Raw genomic sequence first — 13,352 nt, forward strand, 5'->3', positions numbered from 1 at the left:
ATGGGCGGGCCCTGTCTGGTGTCTGAATACTTCTGCAGTACCTCAGCTCCTGCTTGCTTATCTCCAATGACGGGGAACTCACTCTCTGAAGAGCAATAGAGCAGTGACCTTGGGGAAACACTTTCTTAACCTGAGCTACAGTCTGCCTATGACTCTTCCCTTCGGACCTAGAGTTGCAGAGACCAAGGTGCCTCTGTCACCTTCTCAACAAACCAGGTCCAGGCCTCCTGTAGCCTGAACCCCTGTCTTGGCCCGTTCTCCACTGCTGCTCTGCGGTGCACATGACACCTCAGCGCACAGGCAGTGCACCTGGCAGCCGCCCACACTCTGGTCTCGTTCCCCAGGTGAGCAGTGGGACACGGGGCTGGCTCAGGGGCAGTGTAGACTCAGGACTGAAGGTCGCTACAGCTGGCTTGCTGGAGGACACCCCAGAAGTTATGCTCCTGAGCCAGGGGCCAGGGAAGCTGCCCCTCTGGCATGGTGTGGGCTCGATAACCAAGTAGCATCTCTGAGGGTGCTGGAAGAACCTGGGGAAATGGCTTCTCCTAGTGGCTAGTGGAGACTCCTCCCTGGTGGGAGGGAGTCTGGGAGTGAGGGTGGGGCCAGCATGTCAGGGACCATCTAGTATGCTGCACACCCTCAGGGTGAGCCTGACTAGCTTAACAAGATCTTAGCCCAGCCCCCAAGATACCCCCAGAGCTGGCCAGCTGAGCGGGAGTACAGTGTGTCCCAGGTGTGAGCTACGTATGACTCGGGTGTGAGCTGGGTGTGTTCCAAATGTGGGCTGCTTATCCCAGGTGTGAGTTGTGCTCTCACACGAGCCCCATGTGCTCAAGGTTAGCTTTGGAATCTGGGACACCTGTTTAGTGTCAGCTGGGCGCCAGGCGTGTGTGTTCCACTTTAGAACTGTGCATCTGTGTCCTGGGTGTGCATACACGTGTGCTGGGTGTGAGTTGTGGGGTGTACGGGTGTGAGCCGTATACAGTCAGTGGGCCCTTCAAGTGTTCCGGGGGCATCTCCCCCAGTGTGAGCTGTCAGGGGCTCTGGGGGCAGCAGCTGTGTGCCTCCAGGTGCGAACTGTTGAGTGTGAGGACCCTAGGGTCTCTCAATGACCACTCAGGACCAGAAAGACATGGGGGAAACCTTGAGAAAACGCTTGAGAAATTGCAAAAGACACATACTGATGAAAAAAGTCCTGTAATTGGGTCTCTACAAAAAAAAGGGGGGAGGGGGGAGTTCTGCCAGGAGTCAGCTTACAGCCACTCCTCTGGAGAATGCATAGGTGTCCTCGGACAGGCCAGAGAGGGGCTGGTGGGGACAGAGACAGAATCTCCTGGCTTGGCCAGGAGCTCGCAGCCCCGTCAGGGCACTTAGAAGTCGTCCCCGAGACCCCTCAAATCATCTTCATGTTGAACTTGCGGGCGCTTCCCTGGCCGGCGCCAGCGGCCGGACCGTCCACCTTGCGGAAGGAATACTCCACGGAGAAGTTGTTCTTGTGCTGCCCGCGGCCCCGGCTCCACACGAAGAGCAGCAGGAAGCAGAAGAGGACGACGCCCAGGAAGGTGATGCAGCCCATGGCCGTGGACACCAGGATGGTGGTGAGGTCCAGTGGGAAGCGCGCCGCCGCCAGCGTCTCGTTGCGGCCCTCACCCAGGGTCCGGTTGGTCGCCGGCTCGGGCTGCACGATCAGCGTGGCGAAGTAGGTGTCGTTGCCGCCCGCGTTGCTGGCCACACACGTGTAGGTGCCGCTGTCCTGCGGCCGGGAGTCCCGAATCTCCAATGTGCCCCCGGGCAGTACGCGTGCCCTGCCCGCGCTGGCGACGGTCACCGCGCGGTGCTGGGGCGTCACCCAAGCCACAGTGGGCGCTGGCTCGCCCTCCGCGCGGCACTGGAATAGCACGTCCTCACCTGCGGTGGCCGTGACCTGCTGCAGCCGCCGCTCGCGAATCTTGGGCTTGCGGCACACGAAGTACTCGAAGAGCGCAGAGTCGGGGAGGTTGCGCAGCGCGTCTCCGCGAACCTCCGCAGGGGTGGCGCAGGCTGGCAGCCGCCCGTCGAAGTTAAGGGTCTTGCGGCGCTGCACGATCCACAGCAGGCGACAATCGCAGGCCAGGGGGTTCCCATCCACGCGCAGGGTCTCCAGAGTGTTGACCGAATGGAAGGTGCTCTCCTCCAGCGTAGACAGCAGGTTGTTGGAAAGGTTGAGCAGACGGATCTGACGCAGCCCCAGGAAGGCCTGTGGCTCCACCACGGCCAGCAAGGCCCCGGCCAGGTGCAGCTCACGCAGGCGGATCAGGTCGCGGAAGGACCCGCGGGGCACGGTGCTGATGGGGTTATGCGACAGGTTGAGGCAGGTGAGGTGGGCCTGGTGGCGCAGCGCGGCAGCTGGCACGGCCGTGATGTTGGTATAGGTGACCGACAGCGAGGTGAGGTTGAGGCCGTGCAGGCTGCCCGGGGCCACCTCCTCCAGCAGCGGCCAGTTGTCAATCTCCAGGTGCAGCAGACCAGGGAGCCTACGGAAGTTCTGGTCCTCTAGGGCGGCGATGGCCAGGTGTCGAAGCCGCAGGGCGCCCAGGCCGCTCAGGTGGCCCAGAGACTCGCCCGACAGCGCGGTAAGGTTGCAACGCTCCAGGGTCAGCTCCTCAAGCGCCAGTAGCCCCGCGAAGGCCCGGCGCGAGATGAACACCAGGTCGTTGTCGCCCACCTCCAGCCGGCGGAGGCTGCGCAGGTCTTGGAAGGTGTAGTCCAGGAGGATAACCAGCTTGTTCTCACTTAGGTCCAGCAGCGTGAGGTTGTCCAGGCGTGTGAAGACCCCCGGTGGGATGAGCTTGAGTAAGTTGCCGCGCAGGCGCAGGACGCGCAGGCGCGGCAGGTTGGCGAAGGCGCCGGGCTCCACGTGCGCGATCACGTTCTCGCTCAGGTCCAGCTCCTCCAGCAGCGGCAGAGAGGCCAGGTCGCCTGGGTTCAGGCAGCGGATGCGGTTGCGGCTGAGCTCCAGCAGGCGCGTGTCGGCCGGGATGCCGTCGGGCACAGCAGTCAGCCGGCGCCGGGGACAGGCCACTGCGCGAGTCTGCGCGGTGCACTCGCAGCGAGCTGGGCAGCCCCCCGCCGGGGGCGGAGCCGCAGGCAGGAGCAGCAGCTGCAGGCTCAGGACGCACAGCCAGCAGGTCATGGTGCGGAGCCTACGGAACCTGGGCCTAGGGCCCCACCAACATCCTCATGGGCACCTGGGGGCGGGGGCATTTTTAGCACCTGGGTTCTGCCTCCTTGGCCCTCCCTAGTAGTGCTCACGTGAACCGTTACCCACCGTGGTACCTGCAGTCCCACACCTGGGTTTCTACCCAAGAGGACCGAGCACACACAGCCTCACAAAAATCTGTACACCCATGTCTACGGCAGCAGCATTCTATTAGGCAAAAAGTGGCAAAAACCTGCGTGTTCATATACAGATGAAAGGACAAACTCAAGGTGGTCCATCCACACAGGGAATATCACTCGGCCATGACAAGGAGTGAAGCTCTGACACTCGATACAACACGTGGAAAGTCCTTGAACACACGATGTTCAGGAAGAGGAGCCAGACACAAAGGCCACAGAGTGTGTGAGTCCACAGATGTGAAATTTCTAGAACAGGCACATCCAGAGACAGAAAGTGGATTCGTGTTGTCAGAGGCTGGGAAGGGGATGGGGAGTGTCTTTGGGGGTGATGGAATGTTCTGGAATATGATCATGGTGATGCTTCTACAATCTTGTAAATATACTGAACCCACTGAATTGTGTACCTTAAATGGGTGAATTTTATGTGTTGTGAATTGTTCTCAATTAAAAAAAATGACGAAAGAAAGCATTTATCAAACTGGAGAAAAATCATGCAAGTAGAATGTAAAAAATGTTGGTGCCCCAAACCTCCCATTTATTGAGTACCTGGTGTGTATCTATAGCAGGCTCTGAGTCCGCAGCAGGACAGGGGCGTAAGTCCTGCCCTCTGGGGACTCGCATTGGTCAGGCGAGGATACGGGTGGTCCGCATGCCCCCTCTCCCCCAGAGTTCTCACCAGGTCCCCCACCCACCTTGTGCCCCCTCTGTTACCTGTCTGTGCGAGGCAGAGCATCACATGACATCGAGGCACATCTGGAAACCTTTTCTGCTGTTTCTCTTCCCACCGGGCTGCACACTATCTAGGGAGCCTTATTCAGAGCCAAAACCCAGCCTGAGACACGGCACCTGCTTGATGGACATCAGTGCGTTCCAGACACTCGGTACTTGTTCATGGAAACAACTTGACCAAAACTCCACCACAGAATTTTAAGACCCATTCAAACAGAGTTTAATGAGAAAACCTCACAGGTAATGAGACTGGAGGCTGTGAGGGGAAGCAGCAGGATGGATGATCACAGCAACCAGGGCTGATGAAGAGGTGACTTCAGACCAGGAAAGCTGACATGCTAGCTGGACTTCGTAGTGGAGAAAACTGGGTCCCCTAAAAAGACACGTTCAAGTCCTCACCCTGGTACCTATGAATGCGGCCTCATTTGGAAGTAGGGTCTTTGTGGATGTGGTTAGTTGAGATGTGGTTATACTGGAGTATGGTGGCCCTAATGGAATGACTGGTGTCCTTATAACAAGGGGGGAATCTGGACACATGCACAGGTACACACAGAGGGAATAGAGGCACGTGAAGACGGAGGCAGAGACTGGAGTGAGAGGGCGGGAAGAGAGCCTGCGTAGCTGAGAATGTGGTCACCCCATGAGGAACCCAGTGTGGGTACGTAGTAGGGGCGCTGAGGATCAAGAGCTGGCTGCTTGTGCCCTCTCACTGCAACTGTCTTAACCCTAACCTGGGCATTGCAAGAAACATAATCCTTCTCCGAGGCTGTTTTCCAAGGTCATTCTCTGCCATGTTGCTGCCCCGGACAGTGTGTGGCAAGGCTGTGTTCCAGGCAGGAGGGAGAAGACAGCAAGAACGGATGGTTCCCTGTTCAGCAGCCCATTTCATACCTACCTTAAACCTGCCCTCGGCTTTGCGGTCACTCCCAGTTCCCTGGTGTTCTGCTCCCTATGGTCAAGGGAAACTGTCCCCTCGCCCAGGAATGGGGGACAGGACCTCAGCAGCCTGTTCTGAAGGAGTTGGACCTCCCTGGCTCTGTCTCCAGGAGGAAATAGCTGATATTTTTCAGCCTCCCAAATACATACTCCCTGTGGGACAGAACTGCCTGGCTTGTTCTTTCTGCAGGAGAGAAACACCCCTGGAGTAACATTCCAAGCCTTCCCAGGGCCCGCAGGCCCTGCACAACCTGCCCCCACCCCCTCCCTGTCATCACAGCCCCTCCCTCTCTTCCCTTCACTGACTCTGCTCCAACCACACAGGCCTCCTCACTGTTCCTCCAGCATGCCAGGTACAGTCCTGCCTTAGGACATTTGCACGTGCTATGCCAGAAACCTGGAACACCTTCCCTGCGTGGTTCTCTCCATGATTTTATTTGGGTTTCACCCCAATGTCACTGGTTAATCTCTGTACTAATGTCCCCACCTTAGTCTTCCTGAAATGCCATTTAAACCCTCAGTTAATGCATCATCATCATCACCACCACCATGGTGAATACTTCCACAGTTCCTGCTCTGTGCCAACCTGGGGCTAAGGGCTCCACCTGCACTAGCTCCTTTAATTCCAACAATGACCTCATGGGGTGCTGCTGTCACCCCCACTTTACTGATTGTGACACTGAAGCTCAAAGCACCTCAAGTCACCAGCTCAGGTTCACACAGCATATCAGAGGTGGCAGGGGAGGTCTCAAGGAAAAGTGGGAAGTAACACTCAGTAATTTTTTTTTACAGAGCCAGAACAGGGTCCTGGTAGCACAGCTGGGGACCCTGTGCTCTCCACAGCTGTGGAGAGCACAGCAGGGGCAATACGGTGAGGGTGGCCGTGCAGTTCAGGCACAGAGGCTGAGAGGGGGATGCTGTGGTCTGAGAGATGAAAAGGAACTTTTCAAACATTTTAAGTTGGAAATAATTGAAAAAAAACAGTTGCCAGAGAATGTAGATAAGGACAAAATCAGAAAGTACTCAAGTGATGAAAGGTCGGAGGAGCTGGGGTGCAGCTACTGGGATACAGTCACAGACAGGCTGGCGGGAGGCCTCAGTTCTAATGGGCTGCTGTGTGACCCATAATGAAAATCACACCCTTTCTGGACCTAGCCTGTCAAAAGAAGAGAGAACCCCTGGGGCTTTGGACTTCCAGCTCTATAATTACTCCCAGGTTGAGAGGACAGCTGGTCCGTGGGGCAGGCGGGAGGCCACTCAAGCTGTGACCCAGTTTGTTGAGTCTAACCTCTCCCGCAGGCAAGGCCCTGCCGTCTCCTCTGTGGGGCTTGGGGAGCACGGGAAAGGGAGCTGCAGCTGGGCTGGCGCTTCGGACACGTCCTCTTAAGGTTCTGGTTCCCCCACCTTGGGAGAACACCTGGTTCTTGGAGAGGGAACCGTGGGGACTCGTTCTGCCCACAGGACCCCCATTCCCTCACTTTCCCGGACACTGGCCAGGCCCAAAAGTGGGAGGGCATGTGGTCTCAGGTGGAGCACTTCGAGGGGACCACAGCCAAGATGCCTGAGTGCCCCTCAGGCTCTGCCACTCTCAGATGATAAAGGGCTGGCCCCCCAGGCAAGCGAGGAACCCCCCCCCCCCACCTGGATCCTCCCCATGGGGGGCCGAGTCTTACGGCCGAGTTAGAAAGCCAGGGCTCCTGGGTCCCAATGAGGATGGGGGTCTGCATTCCAGTCCTGCTTCTGCAGGGTTAAGTTTTTAGGGCCCTCTAGAACCCCTCCGTCCCCAGAGACCTGCCACCCTCTCCCGCTGTCCTCCTAGGACTAAATGCCACTGTTCACTGATGACTCTTGATTTTGTGACTCAGTCATCATGTCTCCTCTGAGCTCCCGGCGCAGGACCCAGTCACACCCCTGACCTCTCCCAGGAGGCCCCCAGCACCCCAACCTCACCCCTGGCAGCAGGCAGGAGAGGTCCCTGCTCCCCGTCTCACACGGGTTGAAATCAGTAAAAGTCCTCTTTCACCCAACCAGCCAACCTGTCACCAGGTCTCCAGGTGCCTTGAGCTCCACCTCCGATACATCCCTGATCCACCGTCTGCCTCTCCTGCCTCCACCAGACTGGCCCACCCGCCCGCACAGCCTCCAGCTCACACCGCAGCCCTCAGCAGGCATTCTGCCTTCTCTGCCTCAGCACTCCCCTCTGCAGAGTGGGCCTGGGGGGTGTGAAGTTCTCTCCCCTAGCACACTGCTGACACAGAGACCGGGTCACTCTCTGTGGACGGCCGGGTTGGGCACTGTGGGGTGCTGGGCAGCAGCTCTGGCACCACCCACTCAGTGCCAGGAGCATCCTCAGTGTGACAACCACATATGTTCCCAAACATGGCCCAGTGACCTTGGAGGCAGGATTGCCCCAGGTGAGACCCCTGCTGAAGAGGGGACCAGGCAGAGAGCAGGCATCCCCAGCAAGAAATAGCCTGACTGTCAGCCTGTGTTACAGACAGGGAAGCAAGAGGCCCAGAGAGGGGAAGTGACCTGCCTGGGCCACACAGCTGGTGAGAAGCAGATTGAAGACTCAAACCCAGAACTCTGCACCTTATACTCCCGGGTTCTCCCAGGGGGGCGAAGCCCTGTCCTCCGTGGGACGCTGACTTCTGCTGGCTCTGAAGACCCCGAAGCCTGCCCTGTGCCAGTTGGTCAGAACTGTGAGGCCTCAGAGCTGCCCTTGGCAGAGAAGTCTCCCTTCTCCCAGGCTGCAGAAAGCTTTTGGGTCAGCGAGCTTACGGTGACATGGACGAGGGCACTGGAGCCTCGGGGACTGGCCTGGGCCTGGGTTTCCTCCATCCCGCCCACAGGGAAGGACTGGGTAGACAGACAGCACGCGTTTCAAGGGCAGAGCCTGGCCGCCACGCATGATGAGCCACAGCGGAGGCCGTGGAGACCTTTGGCAGGGCGGCTGTGGTCCCCATGGGCAGGAGGCAGGGGCCTGTCTGGAGCAGGTGGGGGACTGGTCCACACACAGACACCCTGCTCTCCAGTCGCACGCCGGGTCTCTCTTTCTCTTTCCATGCGGGGCCCTAAGCACAGTCGCATCCCAGCCTCCGTGGGGTGAATTTTTCCCCATTTCAAGTGTTCAAGTCAATGTTTTTCACACAGTGATAGATATGTGCAACCATCACCGCTATCTAGTCCCAGAACATCCCATCACCTCTCAAAAGGACCCCACCCCCATTAATGATCACTCTCCATCCTCCTCCCCCAGCCCCCCGACAGCCACTATCCCACTTCCTGTCTTTGTGGATGTGTCTGTTCTGGACATTGCACATAAGTGGATCACACGTCCAGTGGCTTTTTGTACCTGGCTTCTTTTGGTGAACAATGTGTCGAGTGGAAGAGCAGGCAAGAGTCACGGAAACAAATACACAAAGTAGCTGGTCTAGGGAGAGCGGAGGCCTGCTGTGGTCTGATGTCCGGCCCAGCAGGTCGGGGGTGCCAGTCTGAGCTGAGAGCTGAATGGGGGACAGGAATCGAACGGGCCAAAGCCTAAAACACGGTGTTCCAGGTGGGGACAGCCACCAGGGCGAGGGCCCCAAGATGGGAATAAGCTTGGCGCTCGGAGGAGCAGAGAGGCTGTAGCCAGGGCTTGTCTGAGTCCGGGGATGGGAGCTGGGATCGGCAAGGGTGAAACCACACAGGGTGTTACAGCCCACAGCGAAGTGCTCAGACTCAGTTGTGAGAGCAGGGCGAGGGCGTGGGGGCACAGGGGTTTGAGCAAGAGCGTGGTATTTCTGAGTTGCGGCTTGAAGTTGCAGTCTGACCCTATCCCGCTGTGTCGCCTGAGCCTGGAAAGCCTTGTCTCCTCCCAGGACAGCGATGTTACCAGGAGGACTGCATTACTTCTCTTTCTGTCTCCACTATGCACAGAGATGGGTCTCTAGGGCCTGGTAATACCCACTGCATGGAGCAGAGGGTCAGCGAGAGTTAGAGTCAGACTCCTGGGTCCCCCCCCACCAGAGCCCGCCCTGCTGCCTTGGGCAGAGACTTTCAATGTCCTGAGCCTCTGTTTCCTCCTCTGCCAAAGGGACTCAGTAGCCACCATGATTAGTAACCACCTTCCCAGGTGATGGGCGTTGTTGGGGGAATGAGAAATCAGCTGAGCAGTTACTTTGTAAACCAGAAGCCTTCTGGAAAACTCTTCTTTGGGTGCCGGATGGGGTCAGGAGCCGAGTCCGGGGCCCTGTTATGCTCTTGGTTAAGTTGTCTCACGTTGGTTAAGTACCAGACATTCATCTGTTCATTCATTCATTCATTCATTCATTCATTCACTCACTCACTCACTCACTCCACAAGCATTGAATGGGTGCCCATTGTGTGCCAGGTGCTGTTCTAGTTCTAGCAGGAAACGGCTTTGAACAAAACAGACAAAACCCCCACCACTCTGTCGATGGGTGAGAAACAAGGAAGAGTTAAACAGAGGCCCCAGGTGGGCACTGTTACAGAGAAAACCAACAGGGAAGGTGGGGTCTGTGGTCAGTGGAACAAGTCCCGCCAAAGACACCCATGTCCTAATTCCTAGAACCTCTGAATGTTTCCTAATGCAGCAAGGGGATTAAGTGTGCTGATGAAATTAAGGATACTAATGAGTTGACCTCCAGATGGAGATGGCCCTGGATTATCCTGGGGACCCAGAGTCATCACCGGGTCCTCACAAGAGGGAGGTGGGAAGGTCAGAGTCGGAGATGGAAGAGGCCACGCTGTGACGATGGAGGAAGGGGCCACGAGTCAGGGATGTGGCTCCTCTAGAAGCTGGAAACGGCCAAAACCATCCTTACCTCGGGCCTCCAGAAGGACCGGCCCTGCCCACACCTGGCTTTAGGACTTCTGACCTTCAAAACTGTGAGATGATAAATTTGTGCTGTTTTAAGCCAAATGGGTTTGTGCTGATTTGTTATAGCAGCCACAGGAGACAGACAGGGTCTCTGCAATGTTGGAGAGGAAGCGGCCGTGTGCCAGCCTCCGGGGCTGGGAAGGCGGAAGAGGCCGAGCTCCCCTGCAGGGCCTGCTGTCAGCATCAGCTGAAGTGAGGGGCCTACCTAAGGAGGGGCCCCAAACCCCGGCCATCATGGCAGGACCTGGGAAATAGAGCCTTCCTCTCCTCCACCCCAAGCTGTCCTAATTCGCCACGAAGCTCTCAACACAAGGGGGAGACAGAGTGTGGCTGAGGGTACCTGAGCCCCATCCTTGGTTCCTTGGACCCCAGCTGCTTCACCCACCTTCTCTGTTCTGAGTGAGCTTTCTCCCTCACAGGCCACATGGGACAAACCCTCCTGGCCCCTCCCAGTCAGGGGGTGCCAAAGACTCCTTGGGGCAACACCAAAACCAGTCTGGGCTGGAGGTGGCAAGTGAACCCACAGGGAGGGCGGGGAATAGATGACGGAGCTTGACAGCAGTGTCCCCAGGCCGCTCCTTCCTCTGCCCCACTCTCTCACCCTAACCCTCCCCTGCCACAACTGGGGCCCGAGGGAGCAAGAAGAGCCTGGCTTGGCAGGCCCTGGTAGTGTCCCCATTCAAGCTTCAGACTTGGGAGGTGGGGGCCCTGAAAGGCTTGCTTTTGGGGATACACTGCCAACAACCCCAGGCCTGTTCATCCTGCGTCCTAGATCTGGGCGCTCCTGGGGATCTCATCCATGACAATTTATTAAGCCCTAATTAGCCTCCCTCTGCTGTGAGTCCCTGTTACCCCTTAGGGGACCAGGGGCCTCCAGACCCATTTTCCTTGCCAGCCTGTGGGGGGTAGGGGAGGCCTCTAGATCTGGAACTACTTTTTGGATGCCCGTGATATACTGTGGCTGCTCTCCTACCAGTCCGGCTCTGAGAGTGGAATAATGGAGGCCATTTGGAGAAAAGGAGACTGAGGGTCAGAAAGGTGCCCAGCTCACCAGGCATCACAGCTTGACAGTCAACATTTGAACTTGGGGCTGGTGCCAGCTCCTTCCCACTAAATCCCAGATCCTTACTGGAGAGTGGAGGGCAGAGGGCTCTCTTCTGAGGCTCAGGATTGACATGTGCTGGTGGGTGGCTTTCTTGGGCTAACCTGGGACAACCTTTGTTTGGAGGGTTCTCTACCTGGTGACTAGGCGGTGACTCAGGGGTGCCCGGGAATGACAGAATTGTGGGATGAGGAATCAACCTGCTGCCTCAGATCTGCTTTTTATTCCCACTCTGCAAGGCACCTTCAGATCCCAGGCTTAGCCTGGGGGCGGCTAGGAGCAACCACCCCCATTCTACAGATGAGCACACTGAGGCTGAGTGGGTGCAAGGCCATGCTGCTGCAATAGTGGTAATGGTAGTACCGGTGCCATATTAACTGAGCATCTAGTTTATGGCAGCACCAGGCCTGGGCGTGATGTGCAGCCATTTGTCTGTTTGTGCCAGGTAAGTCTGGTGTCCATGTCTGTCTCAAAACTGGAGCTCAGAGAGTGGCTGTCCCTTGCCATGTCACCAGCTAGGTCAGGAAATGGAATGACAGGAGAAAGGCTGGGTTTAGCCTTTCCAAGCCCTGTGTCACGCACGGCTGGGTGGCCCCTTCCCGCCAACCCACGTAATCCAGACAGAGCAAGAGCACTACCTCAGTGGGTAGGCTTGCAGGCTCTTCCAGCTCAGACCCTGCCACATGCGGCTGCTGCTTGCAGGCAATGGACCCACAGTCCAGCGGGGCCCAGACTCCAGACAAAGACCACCCTCTTCCCCACTCACACATGTGGTTTCCAGGCCTTCACCCACCCTGGGGCCCTGTGTTCACCTCTGGGCACTCACACACCACAACCTTCCCACCCTCCACACCTCCTCCACAGAGCCCACCTAGGTTGCTCCATGTCTCAGCCTTGCTGGCCCCGAAGGTCTCCCATCAAGTCCCAGATGGTCCCCTTGCCTGCTGTCATGTGACACCAGATGCCCCCTTCCTACCTTGCCCTCCCAGAAGCAAGGGGCTCTCAACCATCTCTGTGCACACATGAATTCACCAGCGGCCGCTTGTTAAAAATGCAAGTTCTGGAGCCCAAGCCCCCATAGTTCTGACTCCTTAGAAATGGAGGGCTGTCTTTGGTGTCAGGGCACACGTGGAAAAAGAGGTTTTATGGTGCTCTCCAAAGGCAGGGCTGGGTCTGCTCTTGTGCCCGGACAGAGGTCCTAGGTGCTTTCCCCTAACCCCAACTTGTTGAATGGGGCTCAGGGGCCCCCATGCCAAAACCCAGGGCCCAGCTTCTGGGGATAGAGAGAAGCTCCCCATAATCCTTGGTGCTGTTTGGACACTAGTCCACAGTGCAGGGGGCTCAGCCTTGCAGTCTCAAATTCCTCCCACCAGGCTGAGCTGTCCCCAGGCCCAGGGATGGAGCAGGTCCTGGTGTGGACCTCAAAAGCTCCCTTTGCCTTCCGGGTAGCCTGGCACCACCCTCTCACCCCCACCGCCCTCTGGACCAGACCCCGGTGGGGGATGGACAGGAAGGAGAGTGGCTGAAGCCTCCATTCCGACTGCCTCGGTCCCTCCACCCCAGCCAGTGCCCCCTCCTTCCTACCATAGAGAGGGGCACATCCCCCAAGGCATTCTCACTACCCCAAAGAGACGCCCGCCCGACTCCTCGTTGCTCGGTGTCCCAGTGGAGGGGCGAGGGACCCCAGCGTGGGAAGTGGCCCCCAAAGTTTCCAGGGGGAGCGCGGGGGCCTGGTGAGTGGCGATGTGCCCGAGAAGGAAGCGCGGGGCGAGTAGCCACTGGGCGAGGATGGGGGCTGCGGGGCGCAAGCGGAGCGGGATTGCCCGGACCCGCGCGGCCACTCACCTGGGCGGCTCTGCCGCGGACACGGCGCGGGCTGCGGCTTGGGGGCCGTCGGAACCGACAGGAGTCACCGCCGCCGCCACCGCCTCCCGAGCCCGCCGTGCGCACTCCCGCCAGCGCGTGCCCGCCACCAACCTCCCAGCGCGCGGGGCGGGGGCAGCGGGGCTGTGCTCGGTGCTGTGCTCGGTGGTGCGCGCGGCCTGCTCGCTGGGGTGTGGGTGCCCGGGAGGCGGCAGGTGTCCGGGGCTGCAGGCTGCGCGGGGACACGTGCGCGCAGGTGCGGGGACGCACGCCAGGGGGGAGGCAGGGCCGGGGACTGGGGTCGGGAGGGAGTGAGCTTCAGTGTGCTCCCTGCCCGCGCTGGGTCGCGTCTGAGGATCCCCGTGGTCATGATGGGGCTGCTGAAGCTGAGGAGCAGGAAACGCAGGGACCCTACTCTGTGCTCTTCTGGGACCTGCCCCCCTCCTGGAGGCCCCGCAG

At 58.5% G+C, this 13,352-nt stretch overlaps 1 protein-coding gene across 4 annotated transcripts; it reads right to left on the reverse strand.

Moving 5' to 3' along the window:
- Positions 1-1,201: 1,201 nt before the first annotated feature.
- Positions 1,202-13,083, reverse strand: LINGO3 (leucine rich repeat and Ig domain containing 3). 4 transcript variants are annotated; one of them, XM_037137757.2, is made up of 3 exons: positions 12,876-13,083; positions 4,090-4,480; positions 1,202-3,624 (listed from the first exon to the last, which is right to left on the reverse strand). In XM_037137757.2, the coding sequence occupies exon 3, from the start codon at positions 3,170-3,172 to the stop codon at positions 1,394-1,396; it is 1,779 nt and encodes a 592-aa protein (XP_036993652.2). In that variant the 5' UTR covers positions 3,173-3,624; positions 4,090-4,480; positions 12,876-13,083; the 3' UTR covers positions 1,202-1,393. The 4 variants fall into 4 exon arrangements, with proteins under 4 accessions (XP_036993652.2, XP_053514704.1, XP_036993662.2 ...); XM_053658729.1 differs by lacking the exon at positions 12,876-13,083 and having other exon boundaries at positions 1,202-3,227; positions 3,432-3,624; positions 4,090-5,271; XM_037137767.2 differs by lacking the exon at positions 4,090-4,480 and having other exon boundaries at positions 1,202-3,227.
- Between the last annotated feature and the right edge of the window lie 269 nt (positions 13,084-13,352).

This window comes from Artibeus jamaicensis, unplaced genomic scaffold (assembly GCF_021234435.1).
Source record: "Artibeus jamaicensis isolate MK-2021 breed Jamaican fruit bat unplaced genomic scaffold, CSHL_Jam_final scaffold_537, whole genome shotgun sequence".
In the NCBI taxonomy this organism is placed as follows: domain Eukaryota; kingdom Metazoa; phylum Chordata; class Mammalia; order Chiroptera; family Phyllostomidae; genus Artibeus; species Artibeus jamaicensis.